We start from the raw sequence: 20,028 nt of genomic DNA, 5'->3' as shown, positions 1-20,028 counted from the left end.
TCGGTGATAGATATATTTACAACGCGAATTGATGACCGAATGGAAGCATCGTCCGTTATGGGTCACAACAACTTAAATTTCCATAAGTACAATCGCAAGATACGTTTCTAATATTTAGAGTGGAGTAATGAGCGAGTGCGTGTGACATGATCCATTGGTATGCAATCTAAAACAACTGTTGACACTGACGTAGCCGAAACCATAATTGTAAATGGCGAGAATTTCCAACAGTGAGATATTGTCCCGGTTCCATACCTTCATTGCCCAATGCCCACCATTCAAAATTTAGGCACAAGAGAACCTTTATTATATCTTTCTCATGCCTGCAAAATGTATTTTCCAGTCCATTTTCCGATAAATTAACTTGCGAGTCTGAATGCCTCTGTTTGATAAGTCGGGATTGACAGTTGACACGTTAGCAATTTTTATTGTAACCTTATAATTTTGAAATAGAACTGATTTCTTGTCATGTTGGTCCCGATAACTACCCAATTTCTGGGTTCACTGTGCACACACATTGTGCAGTGTGCAGTCCCAATCTGTCCAAACCTTCGAATTACACGCGAAACCGCGCGATTAAAATTGTTTAGTAATAGCTCTCCAACCATGATTCTGTGTTTATAGTAATTGGGCCATAACAGTAAATACGCGCGCAGGCCTTAAAATCACGAACTCGCTCGAGTATGTACCGAAGAGCTTACGGGTAGGAACCGGCTCCGATGCGTAATTAATTCCCCTTGTTCAACAGAATTAGTACCGTCTTTCAAACGAATTACCGCGCCTAATTTGTTATGTTGCGTATGTAACGGTGTGTAATATGCATGAGCGGAGTACGTCACGTCCTATATCTTTGACAGTTCAAGCCCTTTGTCGGTATTAGTTTTATATGGGGTTTATACGACTCTTGAACGCACCAGTGCGTGCGTGTACAGCGAGATTATTGTCGTAAAAGAGAAAAAAAAAAACAATGCCAGACAGGTTCTACTATGTCCTTGCGAATATAGATAGCATCGAAAGTATTCTAGGTCCTAGGATGTGGTCAGCGCTCTCGAAATAAAGTCATTTTCACGGGATTGGCGTCGTGTGGGTGTAATAGGCTAAATAATGCCCTCCGTTCTTCAGTAATTGGTAACTAAGCATCGCCTAATTCCAATCGCGGTGCTTTGTTGAGGCGAGAAACTTTAACAAGTGCAAGTGGAGTGAACTATCGGGCGATCACCGCAGATTCTCCTTCTAGCATTTCCGGTTCGTACCCATTTCGAGAGAGCGCGCAGCGCGCTGACTCGTGTGTAGTAATTTTTGCGTCCTGGCCCCGAAGTAGCGACATTCTGGATTGGAAAGCAATTATCACTTCTCGGCGTAACGTTGAAGGAAGCCACGGGAATCGTCATCGTCTCAGACTGCAGTGCAGAGTTTAGGGTTAATTCGTCGGCTTTGGATCATATCGTCCGCGTGAAGTTATGAACAGTGTGTTTACCGACAGCGCCGACGGAGTCTGCCGGTCATCCGGACCGTATCTCTGGTGTTTGTGACTCGCGAGCCCCGATCTCAGATTTATGGATGTTGTATCCTTGTAATGTTACAGTTTGTGTAGTAGAAAACATTTTTATTCGGCGGGAAGGTTGTGACAGGTATAGGCTGTATTTTTGATTTTATGGAAGGTATTGTATTCAAGATTATCGCAGTGGTATATCTGTTAACGCTAGCAATTACTACAACGATGTCACTTATCCAACGGAAATATAGATGGCGGTTAAGGAAGATGATTTTCTGTAGAGTTAATTTAGTAGTTGAGACCGCAGCTTAGTTGTATTTTTTACTGGGCTATTGTGGCGCGAAATCTACTGTCTGTCAGACGGAATATAGTCGTTATTTACAGAATTCCTTTAGGGCAGGTAGCTGATATTTACGGGGGCGGGCTGTGTCGCACGGCATATAGTTGTGGAAAACCCTATTATACTGTAAAATTTTCAATTCGTCATCTCGCCGATGTGTTGAGCCGAGCTTATCAGCACGTGTGGTGTCATATTTAGGAATATGGTATCAAAAACTTATTACTAAATACATATTACTATGTATTGTCGGTGGCCATGTCATATCTGGCAGATATAGTATTTTCAATCGCACCAGGTACCACGTAGTTAGCTGAGGAGGATCAATTACAAAGAGATTGAAGCAATTCTCGCAACGTTGCCGTTCCTGAGCGCCACGCAGAATAACAAACGTGATTCAAACCTCTATTGCTGGCTTTTTTGAGATGTTAGCCACGCTGCGTATAGGATTTCTCCGAGTTATGCGTTATTCACGATTGCGTCATTGTTAATGTCTATAACATAATATATCAAATTGCAGAAGAGTTTTCGGCGTACTGTTTCTAAGCATAGCCTGCGACACCTCTGCCGATAGTAGCCCCGGTAATGTCGAGAGGATCTGTGGATGTGTAGTAATGCGAAAGTCTGGTTTGGCATTAACGAAGGAATCTACTCTGACGGCATCTCCATCTCATAAATTACACCAAGAAGACAGTTTTATTGATCGGAAATCATCGTTTAACGAGCCGAGACGAAGTCCGGCCCACGAGCGAAACTACTCACGGAGTCCCGACTTTGCAACAACCCGCGACCTACAGACACGGTTGTCTGCTCATAAGGTAAATGGCATTTTGTTGGTTCTTAGTTATATAGGCCTGCTTCTAGATGGAGCACAAGAAGAGTATGTAATATCTTTTATCCGTGTTCGGTAAGATGTTTGATAGTCATTCTTTACTGAAACTATTTGATGCTTGCATAAATGTTTGTGTTGGTTTAATTGCTGTGGACAGTGTTCAGTATATATACTGTATGTATTAAACGAAGGAGGGGCATACATAGTAAATTTCTCACTCGAATGTACAACTGACATGCAATAGCTATATTTTCGGCATTCAGCCTAGCTTAAGTCTCGCATCGTTGATGACTCAATATTTGTGAGAAGGTCAAGTTGTAATAACTCTTTGATATTACTGCAGACGGTACGAATATGGTGATTATTATTATCAGTCATGCTCATGCTGACAAAGGTGATATTTTTTCTTGCTTCGTCTTTCTCTCTCAAATCCACTGGGCGTTAATTTTTCATGTATGACTGTTTGGTATACTCAGAAAAAGACAATTACCAAAATATCGGACAAAAAAGTTACTAAATGATAAAAAAATGTGTTTGAAACATTGATTTTCTGTCATGTATGTGACCAGTACTTCTCGTTAGCTTAGCTTATATAGCGCAGTTGTCGGCAATGTCTAAGCTACAGGATTCGTGTATCGAAGACAATTAAATATACGAGATTGAGATAGGGTTCTGATTCTTAACCTATCAAATGCTGTTGTCATACAGAGAAAAGTTTGTTAGATCATGTTTCACGAGTTTGCTACATCCATGTGTGCCTCGAGCATCGGATATTATTAAAATACGCGACTAAATTCCTGAAATATCCCACCATTTGATTATTTAGCACCGGGAATACATTAATCACTGTGTGGTTAACGACAGGAAGGGTTCAGGTTACTCCATTTGACTGTGGTAGATCGAAACAATTAGTTACTGCACTATGCAGATTTGGTATTTTACAATACGCATTTTCTCTTCATTGTGCATCATTGCGATGGGAACCAAATCTAGACCGGGCTCGTGTGTGGTAAATAAATAAATAAATGTACGCGGATTAAAGTTTATAATCTGCCTTCAAGTAAACCGTGCCAGCTCGAAAACTAGGCGAGAATTTATGTCTCACCGATGACTTACATAAATGTTTGCAGCCGAAGGTTTATGTGTCATTCGCTTCGTAATCGACATTCGCGCCATATAAATAAGCAGTCGATACGATCTCGATTCTCGACGCGTGTAACGAGAAAGGTGCTAGCCATCGTGTAAATGAAATGATCTCACGGCACCTGGTGAGGGATTCCACAAAAATCAACCCACCATTGTTATTGAGAAGCAAATTTTAATACAACCATTCGGCAAACATCGTGTTAGCCCCGCACCCGCACCTTTGCATGCTGCGGCCTGTCTAGGGATATAGTGATCGGTAGTGAAATTGGAAGTCGGTGCCCTTTTCTGAAATTGTTACTGATGTTATATTCTGGTTATTGGCGAAAATGATGACTATATCGCGAAGATGCAGTGAAGGTGCTCAGCTCAACGCTTGTAATAGTGCAACATCCGTGATAATAAGTTGATTTTTAAGGGAACAAGGTGTCACAATTTCGTATTGGAAATTGCTTGCGTACGTTCTATAGTTTAGTCGATGAAGGGGAACTTGAAAGTATTATCATGCTTGAAAGAAATCGCAATTTTTTAACATCCTAGGATATTTCATGATATTTTTTCGTAATACGGATACAATGGAATGATGTATTCATGTAGAAATAAACCAGACAATTTTCGGCAGAAACTGTTCAGGGATAATCGTCAGCAATAAGTAAAATGGATACTTGCTGAATCCCTACCAATGATTATTCGAAACACCGCTAATTTTTGTGGATACGACTCATTACAACCGTAGTATTAATAGATCATTGCACCATTTAATATCATAGATTGTCGATGTATCGCAAGTCCTGCGTTTGATGCATAGCCCGTAATCCCCATTCGAAAATCAGTCTATTCCGAGTGTCATATTGTTTGCAGAACGAATTGCGTCTCAAAGGCACTCGTACGCCAATGAAAATTCTTAGATTGCATGTCAACGTCACGTTGAGCGCCTTGCGTTCGGAAGTACATCAATAAATTCTGTCGTTTCGCGCCGATCGAAGAGATGATCCAACCGATCGCGCTGCGGAACGATGTTTGTTGGTGGCGTAATCAATTTAGTGTGGAAATGATTGAAAAAGCGTTATTTCCAAGCATCGTGCGCCATGACGCAACGGTTTTAAAGTGTCAATATTACATAGGAAATGCCAAACTCTTGACGAGGCGATCACGGTTTGTTTTACTTGTGACGGACGTTTACAAGCAATGAGACGAGCATGCAAGCTCTAAATGATAAATTAGCCCTGCCAAAGTGATTGAGCGCATGTATTGCTGTTGAATATATTCGTATAATCTCTGAAACGAACGAGATGAGGCCGGCTATGTCATTGATTAATAGCGTCACAAAAGTGACTTCTCACACTCACAGTGATATCGGAAGGTTCGAGTGCTGTAAAATTGTACTGATTTCAAGTTGAAAAAGAATGTATGCGCCGCCCATTTATAGGTGGATTATAGCGCGAGTGAGGGGTGCATGATAAAGCTACGAACTAAAGTCATATTTTGATTGCATAGCTCCAGTAATATGCAGCTCTGATCATGGCCATGCTCTGATATAAATCATATTCGAAGTGCCGTGTTCCTGGTAACTTAGGCCAAGTATAATAATTTACTAGTTCAGTTCAGTTTATTCATCCTTTCATCGGTTCTTGACACCGCAAGATTGCGATAAAATGTAAAGATAGGAAGGACTTGGAATAGTGTTTCGATAGAGGCTCAGATATTTATATTTTGTTGAAGTCATTCTCTTTTGGCAGGCAATGCTATCATTACTACAGCAGCATAGCCAGTCAGATCTGAAGCAGTTTGACAAAAGCACGAACCCGGTATCAACAATCGTGGCGGGATTGCCTACTGCAGATTCCCCAAACAGTAGCAGGGGAGACAGCGTCAAGGAGTCGGCGTCTGAAAACCCATTGGCAGCAGCCATGGTCGCAGCAGCAGCCGCCGCCTCTGGCGCCCAAGGCTCCGGCCTTCCGTTTTCACCCACATCGCTTTTAAACTCACAACAGGTACGTTTATTTCTCGTGAGTTATACAAACGAATCTTCAATTTTCAATGGTGTATACCATACATGCAATGGAACTGTTTAAATATTCATGCACAGATTGTGTTTCTGTGGTACAGATTCAACAGTTACTTTCCCAGCAAGTTCCTTCGCCGGGTCAGCTTCAAGCCTTTATGCAACAACAACAAGCAATCGCAGCGCAGCAGGTAACAATTTAATTTCACAGTCCATCACAATATTCGCGCCAGAGGTTGTGGGATTTCGTAGTCTAATTTCTTTATCGCGACTCGTAACGTATTTATGGTAACAGCGAGATCATTCGAATAACCTTAAGCGACACGGTATTTAGGTTACGGGCCTTGAAGTGTGTGCTGACGTTGTGAGCACTGTAAATTTGCACGCACTGTTTTAGTATGACAATATTTTGTTACAACCTTTGACGCATACTCCAAACATTTCCAAGAGCTGGTAGCGGACTATATACGCGATGTGGTTTCAAGTATTAATCCGTGTTTGCCGCAATGCTGTTTTAATGAATGAGAATCATATTTTGTGAGCTCTCACTGCGTGGGAAGTACGGTTAGATTGATTACCGATCGTTAACGATATGCGATTATCTAACAACCAAACCGCACTTGGACAACTAGAACAGTTTCAGCTTCTTCACATTAAATTAGAATCAAAATTATAACTGCACAGTTTGCATCCAAATTAGACTAGAATTAGAATTCTGGTCACACACTTTTTTCCCGATTAGATTAAAATTAGAACTATGACTATACATTTTTTCAAATTAGAATTACTGAACTCGCGAAAACTCGGTCCTTGAATCAAATTCAATTCATGTAAAATCATGCTTAATTCTCTCGAGCATGATAATAGCAAATGTCCGTGCGTGAGCTTGACTCGTTTCGCACTATATACGTATGTCCTGCGCCATTTACAGCAAATTAGAGCTAAAATGAACTGAATTGTATATTCACATTTGAATAGGCTTTCGGAAGCACAGAACTTCTGTTATATATATTCATATTGGAATGAACCCGAATATTTTCGGCTGACACTCGTCAGGGGTAATCGTCAGCAACTAGTAGAGAAGTGGAAAGAGCATCGTATATCAGCCATCGTATCATAAAATATGACGTAAAATATTACAATTCACAAATTTGATTAGACTTTGGCTCTAATAAGTCTAATTAGACCACTAAAATTATCTAGTTGCCATGTCTAGATCTAACGCATTTTTTCAACGTGAAAAGCGATACTTGTCGCGCGACACCCAGACGTCTGACAATGATCAAGTCGTATTTCAAGCATAGACACACCTGAGGGGCCGCCCTAGTCACAGACAACCCCGCCGCTTGAGTAACGCGATTACGGGCGATGTGTATTTATTTATGTTGGTATGAGTAAGCAAGGCAGATGCCTTCTGTATCCCAGAGCGGACTGTTTGTTTGTCCTCTATCTCACATCTGCATCTTGTTTCCTACGGGCGCCGAAGCTGTGCGTCTGAGTAAACACTGCCAAACGCTGCGTCGCGGCAATAGGCGTTTCGGTGGGAAATTGCCCTTGTTCTTATCGCAGATAACAGGATGACCCTTGTCAGAATGTAGAGTTTCACGCTCAATCGCCCGTCTTATCTTTATTTAATGACCCCGACTTGTCAAGTGGACAGATCTTGTTTAGTTACTCAATAGCGGCGAAAACAAACAAGCAATTTCCTTATATCCTATCTCGCTCGCAGTACGGGAATGTAATGTAATTTCAACTCTATGCTGCTTTTATCGTGGAAGGAAAAGGGGTAATTTTGGATTAGTAACTATCTAACAAATAAATAACCGGGAATACAATAATGACACCCCTGTACTCGGCAATAATTTGGTAGCGTGACTCAAAATCCTGCGTTCAATTAAATGTATTCGTCACCATAGTGAATATTGATGTGGTATGAAATGTTACAGACTAAATCCTAGTTGGAACACAGATGTGACTTTGTCTTAAAGTGCATCGATTCGGCAGCCAGGCTTCATATTTCTGGAAAATACGGGTACATCGTGAATTGTAAAATATTATATCGACTTACGTTTATGTCTGTCAACTTTACTTGATTGTCGTCGGCGCCATTTTGGGTGTAGGTAAACTGTTGTTGAGAGTTTCCTAGAATCTGATTTCATGAATATATCATATGTTTACGTAATGGATTTGTATATTTGATTATAATCGAAAATTCTATTACCCATGACGACCTTATTGTTGCAAATCGAGAAAGAGAAAAATATTGCTTTAAAATAAATGTATTTTATTGGAATGGAACACTAAGAAAACATATGCGAGTAAAAAATACAGTTTCTTACGTGACATCACAATGTTTGAAACAAAATTTATGGCGTACCTCTCCATCGGTATTTGGATTATAGTCTTGATTTCTTATCATTTTAATCTCACAATTACTGAAATATGGTGTACTGTCCGAGGTTCATTCGGACTGTAACATATTGCTGGCATGAACTGATGTTCGGGTTCCGACTTCGAGCTCACAGCGTCGGGAAGTTGTTTATCAATATCAACACTTCCAGTTCGCGGCTGCGCGCAGTGTGATATGCGCATTGCGCATTCTTCCTGTACTTATACGTGAATGCTTTTTCGGACACTGCTTTCATGATAGTCGAATCTGGCACTTATATTTTGGGATCCAAATTGTATTGAGTTGTACTCGAAAGATCAATGAAATAAGCTACTGGTGGTGCTAAATGAGTGTTGTCAATGGTCAGCCCGGCATCTACGCCATCTACATTAATGTTGCATTCAATTGCGCCAAGCTTATGTTATATCCAACATATGTGTACGGTAGAACGCGTAGCAAGCATGATAAATTGGTTAGTTCCGGGTCTTCGCAGCTGCAGCGCAACTCAACCAATGAGAATGTGCGTTCGCACAGCCGAGGCGGACATATGTTTGTGTTTGTTTGTGTTATTGAAGCCTTTCCTGTTGCGTTGTTTATCGGATCGATGTGAATGCTCTCGCTGCGCTTGAATGACCGTATCACAAACATTTCCTCGTCGAGTTTTGACCGATCTCTCGCGAGTGTGTGTGCCATGTTCTCAGCGCGGTGTATAGTGTTGTTTATCAGGAAATGCAGCGTGGTAGTTGTTTTCTCGATTGCTTCTCATACACTTGAGTATCGAATCATAATCTATTTCGCAGCACCAGGCGCAGCAACTGCAAGAATTGTACAGGCAACAGCAGAAGCAAATTCACGACTTTCAACTTCAAGTAAGTGGGTTGTACTGCTGTTATTTGTCTTGATATGTCAAATTTGTTTGCCTAGCCTGTAGATCTGTATTTCGCCGTTGCTTTTAGAGTATGCGCACAGATTTAGTTGTAGTGTACCGCGCTGTAGTTACGAATTGGAACTCTACTAACCTAATTATGAATTGGTCATTAATGCGAATGTATTTGTAATAAGTACTGCACGCAACCGGGTCTTCATATTCACATGACATGGATATGCTGGTGATTGTAGATGTAGGCTGTCGGGCAGGGATATTCAACCATTTTTTAGCAAAGGTCCATATTCAGAAGTCTGAAATTCTCTAGGAATCTCCCCTACCTGTCTATACTATACTTGTGGTGAAAATAGCTAACTGTTTCGCCTATCTGTCGAATCCGCACAATCTACCTGTGGATAATGGGTTTCTCCGAGAATTTTACGTTGATTTACGTTATACTTGTGCTGTTGACATGATAAATACCAACTCACGCGCCTGTCTGCTAGATCCAGACATTCTACTTTGGATACTAAAACAGATAAGGTCCGGGGTCCGGATCCGACACTCGAAAGGTCCGCCAATTGAGTATCCCTACCGTAGGGGTTCCACTGGCCCAGTCGTAGGCTACCTTGCGTTATCGGTCTCAGTGAACGTCAAAGGAAGGACTAGCGCCATATTCGGTTTAGCGGCTTCGTGTATTTACATTTCATAATTACCTTCACATCTACTCTCAGGATCCTAGTAATTAATTTTGAGCGGTTCTGAACTATGCTAGTCCGAATACTCTGACGGTGAAAGATAGAAATAGGGTGCATGTTTGGGGCGTGTGCCTATCGATTCTGGCGTAAGTCGTGTCTAAGTAAGTCAGACGAGATATAATTGCGAGGATATTGTTTATTTCTTTTCTTCTTAGCGTTGCCTGTAATAACGACATCGATACTTTATAAACTGTATTTCTGGTCTTGGCAGTTTTGCTTTCGTTGTAAAAATATACCAGTGGCATTGAGATTGAGTGATTTTTGTGTGTTCATTTGTTAACGGACGCAGTGTTACTGTGCTGTTGGACGCCACATATATACATGAGCGATTTTATCATCAAAGTATTTACGTTGGTGACATCACAGTTGTTGTGTAAACGTCTTCCGATAATGCAGTGTGATGTAGTTTTTCCTTGAACGCTGACTACCTAATCTGTTATTTTTAGTGGAAATATGCAAAAGATTGAAATACCTTTCTGTTATCCTGATTGTTTCGTGCTGTAATGACATTCGCACGGCCACAATTAGGGGTTGTAATTTCTCAATGTTTGAAACCAATTTATGACGTAAAAAATCATCGGATTGGTAACTGCCTATTAAAAAAGTGTGCGTGATGCACTGATGCAGCCATGGCCATTTTGAATCGCGCCTGTGACCTTTTCCGTGCCATTTAGAGACCGTGCGGATGATTGTTTCGTTTCATATGTTTGCTTGGGGGAGGCGGGTTATGACATTACAACTTTGGAATTCGATCGACTCGAATCACAACGGATGGTAGTGTTCTGTGTTAACCAGACTTGGACTAGATAGTTTGTGTTGTCTAATTGACCAGTTACAGCGAAATGCCCACAATCTAATTCTAATCTAACTTGTGAACTGTTTCTATGCTCTAATTGTAATTCTAATTTAATTTATAGTTTTCCTGAAAATCTTACAGAACAACGGTACAGTTTGAAACGAGCCAGCCTTGGTGTACAGACATTTGTTATTCTCATGCTTTCTTGATTTGATATGAACTGAACTTCATTTTTTGTTGCATTTCCATTCAATTCGGAATCTGATTCATTTTAGAAGTTTTTGCGTTTTCAGTAATTCTAATACTCTGAAAAAACTGTCTAGCTACACTTCGAATCCTAATATCATTTGGAAGCTGAAAATTCTTTTGTCGTCCAATTACGGTTAACAGCATACTCTCTCACTAACCAAATTTGCAGTTAGACAAAATAGACTTACCGGTACCTCAATGCAGCGTAACTTTTTGTTGGTAAACTGCATCGGAATGAAGACTTTTTCATCACGGCTTGACATAATTGCAGATATCCCGCCAGGGAAAGCACTCCGACAATCAAAACGACACGAACAACTGCAGTAACAGCTCCACCGACACACCAGAGCCACACTTACAGCAGCAGTTAGCCCTACAGCAGCTGGTCCAACTTCAGCAAATGCAAGCCCAGCACCAGCAACACCACCAGGCCGCCGCACTTCACCAGCAGCAGGGCCTGGCCGCGGCTGCAGCTGCAGCGTTCGCTCAAGGACGACAGTTGCCGCCATTGACATCACGTGAGTTCAGCGATGCGTGAGGTCGACAGCGATTGGTTACCTTTTCGGATGCGCATCTAGATTTACCAGGCTCGTATGCCAGGTTGTGCAAACTTCTGGATTTATAAAAATCACAACTAGAACTGCTCACTTTTCAAAATTAACTAGAACTAGAACTAGAACCGCTCACTTTTCAAAACTAGCAACTAGAACTAGAACTAGAGCTACTTCACTGACTAACTAAACACAACTAACTCGATTCTCAACTGAATTGGAAATGAGATGAGAGATATTGGAGATAGAATCGGTATTTCAAAAGGACGGGGTTTCGAGTTTGAAATGGCAGGGGTTTCAACCCCTAAACCCCCATCCCCGGGCTACGTCGCTGTTAGTAGCGATGACTATGAGCTAGTCATGGCCGTAATAACATCATAAAACTGTGAACACCTGTATCACGATTCACGCCTTACGACGACGCATGTTTTCGAGTTGTTCGACAACTGAATTTATTTTAAATACGTAACTAGAACTAGAGCTAGAACTACTCACTGCAACTAGAACTAGAACCACTCAAAAAGCAGTCAACTAACTAGACTGGTAGTTAGTACAAGCCTGTCTTTCGCAGCCGAGTTGCAACAGATTTGGAAGCAGATGGCTGAGAGCGCGGCTCTGCAGGCCGCGTTTGCGGCGGCTTCCGGAGGCGGCAAAAACCGGAGCGACACCGGAGAACACGCGGACGGAAATAAAAGGTTTTCTTCGCCACACAGCGATCGGGTCGCGGCAGACACCAATGGCGAGCATGCGAGAAAGTGGGTATCCGCCAAAATCGGATGTGTGCTCCGAAATGTAGATGCAAACAGTTACTGACCACCTATGAAATATTGTGGTGAATTTACAGATTCAAATCGATTTCTGTTCCGTTTAGGAGATCGCGGGAAAGCACGCCTGACGGCCCCAGAGTCGGCGCGGCGAATGCAGCTTCAACTTTATTCTCGCACGGCGTCTGCAAGTGGCCCGGATGCGACTTGGAGTGCTCGGATACTTCTGAATTCCGGAGGTACCGCATATTTTTTGACTTTGTACTGCACAGCAGTGGTTTTGAACCTATGGGCCACACCGTTGTCAGTGTACCATAGTTCATGTATGGTGTAGAGTAGATTGATACCAGAAATCAGGTTGTCATGAACAGTGAATACATAACAGTTCGACAGGGAAATGACAGTCAAGATAATACTTAAGGTTAGGTTTGTGACATCATTTTTGCTTACAGTACTAGACAGTTTGTGGAAGTTGATATTTTTGTGTTGACGCTCGTATAGCAATGACGTTTGTCAATCATTTTTTGTTGGTAATCTGTGAATTATTAGCAAGAAATAATATCGACACTTATCAGCTAGTTAGGGGTATGCTATTTTCGGAATCGTGCTTTCGTATCGAATTTCGTTGGGTGAATTTAGAAATAATTTACAAGATTTCAATGAATTCAAATTATCATTCAGACACGATTCAATGCAACGTTTAATAGTATTGATTTACTGTGCTGCTTAAATTTTGTGTGTTCCCATCGAAGTCTAATTGGCCAACTTCATTTTTGTACTAGTTTAGTACGCCAAGTGCGAAAAAGGTAGAAAACACTGTACAGTGTACAATAATTGTGAGGCCGACATGCTGTAGCCACCTTTCCATATAAAGCTGCCCACACTTACCAGCAATACGAACATTGATGAAAGTACAATTGAATAATATACTCATATTGAAATAAACCCGAATATTTTCGACTGCCACCCGTTAGGGGTGCCAATTCAACAGTCGTATCACATATACTCTCTGACACACACATATTCAAAGTTCTTTTAAATTCTCTATCAGTTGCTGACTATTAGCCTAACGAATCTCCGCCAAAAATAGTCGTGTTTCTTCAATATGGATATATAATCCAATTGTATATTGGAGTTCCGTACCTCAAACCAGCTCTTCATTGTTGAAATTGCATTTGTGAAAGATAGTAACGGCAGAATTCAGCAAGACCAGCTTGACACTAATGTAAAAGCAGCGGCACAGTTTAAGTTCAGTTCAACTCGATCGTCACGATTGAAATAATCATTCTGTCGAGTCATGTGATCATATATTTGTAAACCTTGTAAATTAGGAAGTCCAGGTTATTACGCGCGAAATGTGATCCAGATATAGCGCGCGCGCTAAACTGTTGTATCGATTCGCGTGAACATACCGAGCCATAACCGAGGCATCCGACACCGATGCCCTCATTAAAAGTTATCATATTTAGCGAGTAGTAAATAACCGCTTTAATGGACGATTACGGAGCGACATCAAAGCCTGGCGCGGTTCTTAATTCAGCGCGAGCAACTCGTAATTAGAGGCCCGTCCGATGCCGATGATGTGTCGTTCTAATGCGGAGAGGAACAACGGGCGGTTTCGCGAGAGGCTTAATCCCCGGTTAGACACCGAGTATTGGTAGCTTTTGACTTGATTGGGAAGGGAAATTGGACGGGCGGCCTTGTTATTATCCCCAACAGCGCGATAAACGGTGTGCGCTTCGCGCGTAATTGCGTTAGGCCTAGCGAAACCGGCGATATTTCTGGTTGATAACGCGATGCGGGACTTGGACGGATGGGATCCCTGCCGTTGCGCCGGGGTGTCGTAGGATAGCCGTTTGTGGTTTGGTCGGTGATTAACGAGAATTACTCCGAAACTTCAATCCTTATTTTAACTGCGTCCGCCCAATACAAGTTCTCATTCGAATCTGCACTTTGGACACAAGATATATTTATTTTACACGGAGGTGGCCACGAGATTCATAGAGGTACAGAACTTCGATATACAATTGAATAATATATTCATATTGAGATCAACCCTATTACTTTAAGCTGGCACTCGTCAGGGGTAATCGCCAGCAACTAGTGTAAGCCGAAAATATTCTGGTTGTTTTCAATAGAATATATTATTCCATTGCATATATATATATAGGTGGTCGAAGTGGTCATCTTTTGTACCCGAATGCAAGTGGAAGTAACCTAGTACATTTCTACTAGAGTACCAGTAGAAGAAGCGATTTGCAAGTAAGTATAAAATAAGTACGTTATGAGTAGTTTGGGTGAAAAGTAAGCATTGTTGGTACTCAAGTGTAATTAGAAGTGACGTCATAAATTTCTACTCAATCACAAATAGAAGTAAAAGTAACGATTTCCAGGAGTAAGTATTTTGTGCCCAGTTTTGCTTAAAAACCTGAAAACTGTCAGTTAGAAGCCATAATCACTCAAGTAAATATTGCGAGTAAGCAAAATCTACTTGAGTACTCCGGAAAAGTAGGAGCGCTTCGTTACTTACCACCTCTGGCGGCGGCCCGCAAAACTGCGCAGACGCGACACACCGAGGGTGAGTGACAAGGTGCCATCGACGGCGGAATTCCGCGAAAAGCCATTAGTCTCCATTATTGCCAATCGCCCCAAAAGTCTCGAAAGTCGGAAACAACAGACTTTGAATCAATATTAGTCCCTACAAGCGTCCCGATGTTCGTCTATAGTGGCGCGCGTGTGGACATAGCGGACGGGATGTTTTCTGTGCGTGCTCCATGAAAGGGACTCGAATTAGCGATATTTCGTATTGTGCGCGGTGGTTTCATTATAAAATATATTGCCTGATAGCGGTGTAAAAGTCAGTTGTTTACGTATCCCGCATATACGGCACGCACCGTAATTATCACTCCGCCTGTTGTTGTTTGTGGTAGTCATGGTGTTTGTCGACTACAATGGTCATTTACACCAGGCAAATTTTCTTCATTTTTATTTCATAGCTGCCGACTTGTAGTATCACGGCCCACTTCTAGGCTTTTATAAGACACCGCTTTCCGCTTACACGGATGATATGGCGAGTAGGAGCCTATAAACCTCCAAAACTTCTGTAGGAATTCTGGAGTCGACCACGGTCCGACTCGAACCCGCAATCCATTGGTGTTGCAGCTGTGGATTATACCACAACGCTATCTCGCCACACGATCACTCCGCTAATGCCAACGGAAATTGTCACTTGCGAGAGTGTCCGCGCGCTTTGTCCGTGGACTTGTTTGACGTGAATTGAGGTCAGTCTACGTACTGCTCATACAATGTCGCCATTTGCGATCATACTCCCTACCGACATATCACCTGAGCCACTACCATATACCCGATACTATTCGATATTACCTATAATCCTGCTTACTTTGATGCTGCCTACATCCAGGCACGGTCACTGGTCGGTAGCTAAATACTTATACTGTTCGGAGTATGCAAATAGAATGTGCGTACTCGCACTATTTTCTCGAATGGTCGTGATTTTAGACTACTTTTACTTCACTGTTTCCCCCTTTTAGACAAAAAACTAGACCGAAATATCACCTCCTCTGCCAATTTCATACACTCAATACTATTTGATATTAACCACAAACCTGAGTAGATACATATCTACATCTAGCTATAGAGGTAATAGTCTACTTCTACTTTTCCGATTGCTGAAGACGTTTTTTTGCCTACGGTCACTTCTTTCTCAAATTCAAGTTCTACTTGACAGTTCATTTTTAAGGCAAAACTAAGCCTAGAATACTTTTTACTTACTTGGCAATCTCCACTTCTAATTGTAGTGGATTATAAATTTACTATGTTACTTCTACTTCTACTCGAGTACCAACGGCGACTACTTAGCATTAGATATTACAAGGTCGATTTTCTTACACTGCCAAAAAAAACTTGCAGCGTTAGGTGAAAAAAATATCCAAATTGTTTACAAAGTCAAAATTTTTTTGCAACCTGCATTTCGTTTGTATCGTAGATGTTTGTAATGTCGGAGAGCTTATCGTTTGATATTTTACAGCTGGTAGCCTACTTTACAGGACTACCGTCGTAGACGGCTCATTGCCTGCACATTGTAATTCATAAACTGTCAAATGAAAGAAATAGGTTGCAATGGTGTTGTGCGAAGTCAGTAAACTATTTGTGCCATAACTGTAACCACTGGAATTCTTCATACGTCCAGATTTCGTTGATACAAAGTTTTTTCATGTAAAAAATTGTCATTTTTAAGTTTAAAAAGAACAGCCAACCAAACCAACAAAAAATGAATAAAAGTAGCACAATTCTACCATTATGTGCGAAAACGCCTAATACGCGAGGGCAAAATTTTGTCAAAATTAAGTTTTTTAGTGCAAAATCTTCTGTTTTTTAGGACAAAAATAATTGCCGTGCCCGTGTTTATTACTCAAACAGTTATGATTTTAGATCGATTCCAGTTCTATACAAAGGTTTTCAGAGTTTTATGCGAAACTAGGCCTAGAATATTTACTTGCTTGAAAATGGCTACTTTTACTTCTACTGGAATTGAAATGTACGATGTTACTTCTATTTCTGCTGGAGTACCAGCGGCGACCGCTTTTTGCCATCCCTGCATATACCGCGATACATTAATTAAGACCTACGCTTTGCGCTATAGACTTGAGTTATATATTCTCCGGTTTCGAAGGCAGTATGGTATATTTTCTCCTGCCGATTTGGCCCAGCCCGTTTATAGCTTGCGAAACTTGAGACGCTCGCCGGGATAAGTATAATGTTGCGAATATCATAGTTGCGATTTGTGATGAACGCACTCGGGAATAGGCACACGGTTCATGAAATCCGGTAATTAGGTATTTTTATCGCCGCGTTTTCGAGACCGAGTCCCCTCTCGTCAAAGGCGTTTCCCGCTGCTGCCGCGCGCGCTCGCACCTTAAAGTGTTTATTATAATAATAGACGTATGAAAGTTATCCGTCCCGGCGCTGCATATCCATCTATTGTAAACTTTTATCGCCCGTACAGGAAACTGTAATAATCGACCGCTTCGTCAAGGATAGCTCATTTAGTTCATAATTACAAGTTGACGCGCGCCTGCTAGTCTGACATCGTATAGGGCTCGGCTTTGATGGTCGTGGTCGTGTGCTGGTCGGCTTTTTTCAATTTGCTAATCGCAAACTAAACCAAGTGATGACATAAACTCTCGCATTGCTATGTATCGGATAGAGATACAGCCAATGAATTGAATGCCTAAATTTTGCGAGTAAAGATATCTGGCTATTTTTTCCGAAATGCATCATGAGCTGCCGTATTAAATCCACGGCGCGTGGTAATAATTAACCCCGTGCGTGATTAATTACGACTAGACGCGGGCGATGTGAACTATTGGACACAGATTCCGTGCGATTTTAACCACGCAAAGCTCGCCACTGCTTCTGAATTCCAACCGTAAAACCACTGATGTCGCACGACCTGAGGATGCAGTTAGCTTTGCTTTAGTCCTAAAATACTTTATACGGGGCCTTGGATGATTGCGTTAGCTGCGAATAGCCAGTGTATGTCCTATGTCGCCGTTCCCGTTTCTGTGTTAAGTCACGATAAGTCATGACTAGGGCGATTATTTAGTGACCTAGAAACCGAAAATGTTTGACCCAATGATTAAGAATGTTGACATTTTTTTTACATTAAATAACATTTTGATACAATAGCATGGCGTGCGACTCTCGTGCTTAAATGAACCCCGGTAGAGGCATTTTTGCAGCGGCCTAATTCCGGTCGCGCTCTCGCTAATGCATCCGACAAGAGTCAGCGCTTTGTCGAATCCCCGGCCTCGTAGCGAAAATAAACAATCATGTTTAATGACATCGGGTTTCCTTTTATCCGGACGAAACCAATGCTTTTAGCGCGGATACTGGTGGATCCAACGTAAAAAGCTGCGCTGGGCAGAATTTCCGTATAACGTGACATAAGATTAAGTACTGCCGGGCTGACGACATCATTTTGATGCCCGTTGTTGAACTCTGATGCCGAACTTTCATTGGAGGCGAAGCGTCCAATAGCGCGATCTGTACACTAATTATATATTTGGCCCTTTCCATACAGCAACACAAAGGTATTACTGTACCGTGTAACTCGGGCATCAGTAGGAATGATGTGTAGAGTTCAAATATGTACCTTTTCTGCGATCACGACGAAAAGAATACTAGCTCTACATGACATTAAAGATGATTTGACATTTTCCACCATACCTGTTTTATTGCGCTGCTGTGTGACAATGTTATAGGTTGATAATAACTTCGCCGAAATGTCATCACCGGTACTATACTAGCGTGCTTAGCTTCGTACTACATTTTTCGTTGCTGCCATAGAGTAATCGAGGTTTCAAAACTACCCCTCTGGGAAATATAGCATTAAAACTGTAAATCACGTTGATAAATTATCCCTCAGTGGGAAGCAGCGATATTAGATATAGTATAATATCAGTACTTAGTTTGTAAGCAGTGAAAATGATTCACATACGAGGCCGCAAATTCACGACATCGAAATTTTATCACAGGCATTTGAACCAAGACCACAGACTGGACGATAAAAGCACGGCCCAGTGTCGAGTACAGATGCAAGTGGTGGAGCAGCTCGAAAAACAGGTAACGGACATACTGTGACGTCACGTTCGCGTTTTTTACAGCGTAAATGGACCAGAGTTTGACAACCGGAAAATCTTCAGCCTACAATAAAATCAGAATGATGGCTACGCAGTTTTTATTCGAAATTATATCAGAATTAGGATTGCTGAAACCGCGAAAATTTCGAAATAGAATTCTTTTCCGGATTAGAAAGAAGCACAACGAAAATCAAGTTCAATTCGTGTCAAACCATAGTTGATTTTCATAAGCAGGAGCATGTCGAATGTATGCACAGCAAGCTTGGCTCGTTTCGCGCTGCACAGTTCTTCTGTAGCGTTTTCAGGAAAACCAGAAATTGGGTTAGAATTAAAATTAGAGCATTGAAAAGAAACTGTTGCATTCCGTTTTAATTAGTGTAATTAAACTATTAGAATTATCGAGTACTCCATGTCTGGAACGGCAAATGTCTGTAGGCCTACGCCAAGTTTGGCTCGTAACGTAGCCTACTGTACGTGTACAGTAGGGCTCTTCAAAAATGACTTTTTTTCTAAAATCGTACTGGCTACTTGATAAAATTGTTAGGTTACCTAATTTAAGCCTACACACAAAGTTTGGTTCAATTCCAACCAGTGGAAGCGGAGTTATTGCCGTCGAAAAATTTTGATTTGAATAAGATAGTATTTACGGTGAGCACAACTACATTAAATAAACAAAGAATCGGTCACCGTAAATACTATTTTATTCAAATCAAAAATTTTCGACGGCAATAACTCCGCTTCCACTGGTTGGAATTGAACCAAATTTGGTGAGCATCGTTTCTATAGACTGCCTAACACTTTCATGGGGTGAACAGAAAATTTTCAAATTTTTTATGATTTATTTTTATATAATAAATAGAAACTTTCTTCTCCTGTAGCAAAGCGGTTACTGGCTGGAATTGAACCGAATTTTGTGTGTAGGCTTAAATTAGGTAACCTAACAATTTTATCAAGTAGCCAGTACGATTTGAGAAAAAAAGTCATTTTTGAAGAGCCCTACTGTACAGTTCTCCTGTAGCATTGTCAGGAAAACCAAAAAATTAGATTAGAATAAAAATTTCAGCATGAAATAGATTCGAATTTGATTACCGGCATTTCGTGTAATTAGATTAATTAGACCACTACAATTATGTAGTTGTCCCGGTCTTGACAGAGGATTCATTTATGTCGTGTTGTTTGTTG

General features: G+C 41.3%; 1 protein-coding gene and 1 long non-coding RNA gene across 4 annotated transcripts in view; one reads left to right on the top strand and one right to left on the bottom strand.

The window, feature by feature from the left end:
- Positions 1–964: 964 nt before the first annotated feature.
- LOC145455378 (uncharacterized) overlaps positions 965–20,028 on the top strand; it is a 58,533-nt gene continuing 39,469 nt past the window's right edge. Inside the window, exons 1-8 of one of the 3 annotated variants that reach the window (XM_080333346.1) lie at positions 965–2,650; positions 5,547–5,801; positions 5,917–6,003; positions 9,002–9,070; positions 11,141–11,387; positions 11,992–12,175; positions 12,292–12,423; positions 18,742–18,829. In XM_080333346.1, coding sequence (XP_080189472.1) covers positions 2,447–2,650; positions 5,547–5,801; positions 5,917–6,003; positions 9,002–9,070; positions 11,141–11,387; positions 11,992–12,175; positions 12,292–12,423; positions 18,742–18,829 — 1,266 coding nt within the window. In that variant the 5' untranslated portion in view covers positions 965–2,446. The remainder of the gene's footprint in view (positions 2,651–5,546; positions 5,802–5,916; positions 6,004–9,001; positions 9,071–11,140; positions 11,388–11,991; positions 12,176–12,291; positions 12,424–18,741; positions 18,830–20,028) is intronic. The other 2 variants (XM_080333347.1, XM_080333348.1) reach the window with 2 other exon arrangements.
- LOC145455390 (uncharacterized) lies at positions 7,697–11,195 on the bottom strand. Its single transcript, XR_013920324.1, has 2 exons — positions 11,058–11,195; positions 7,697–7,831 (listed from the first exon to the last, which is right to left on the bottom strand). It is a non-coding gene; the product is annotated as an uncharacterized LOC145455390 (long non-coding RNA).

This window comes from Botryllus schlosseri, chromosome 14, assembly GCF_051294905.1.
Source record: "Botryllus schlosseri isolate E-star chromosome 14, Bs_hap1, whole genome shotgun sequence".
NCBI classification, from domain to species: Eukaryota; Metazoa; Chordata; class Ascidiacea; order Stolidobranchia; family Styelidae; genus Botryllus; species Botryllus schlosseri.
This window is presented reverse-complemented; position numbering and strand designations above follow the sequence as displayed.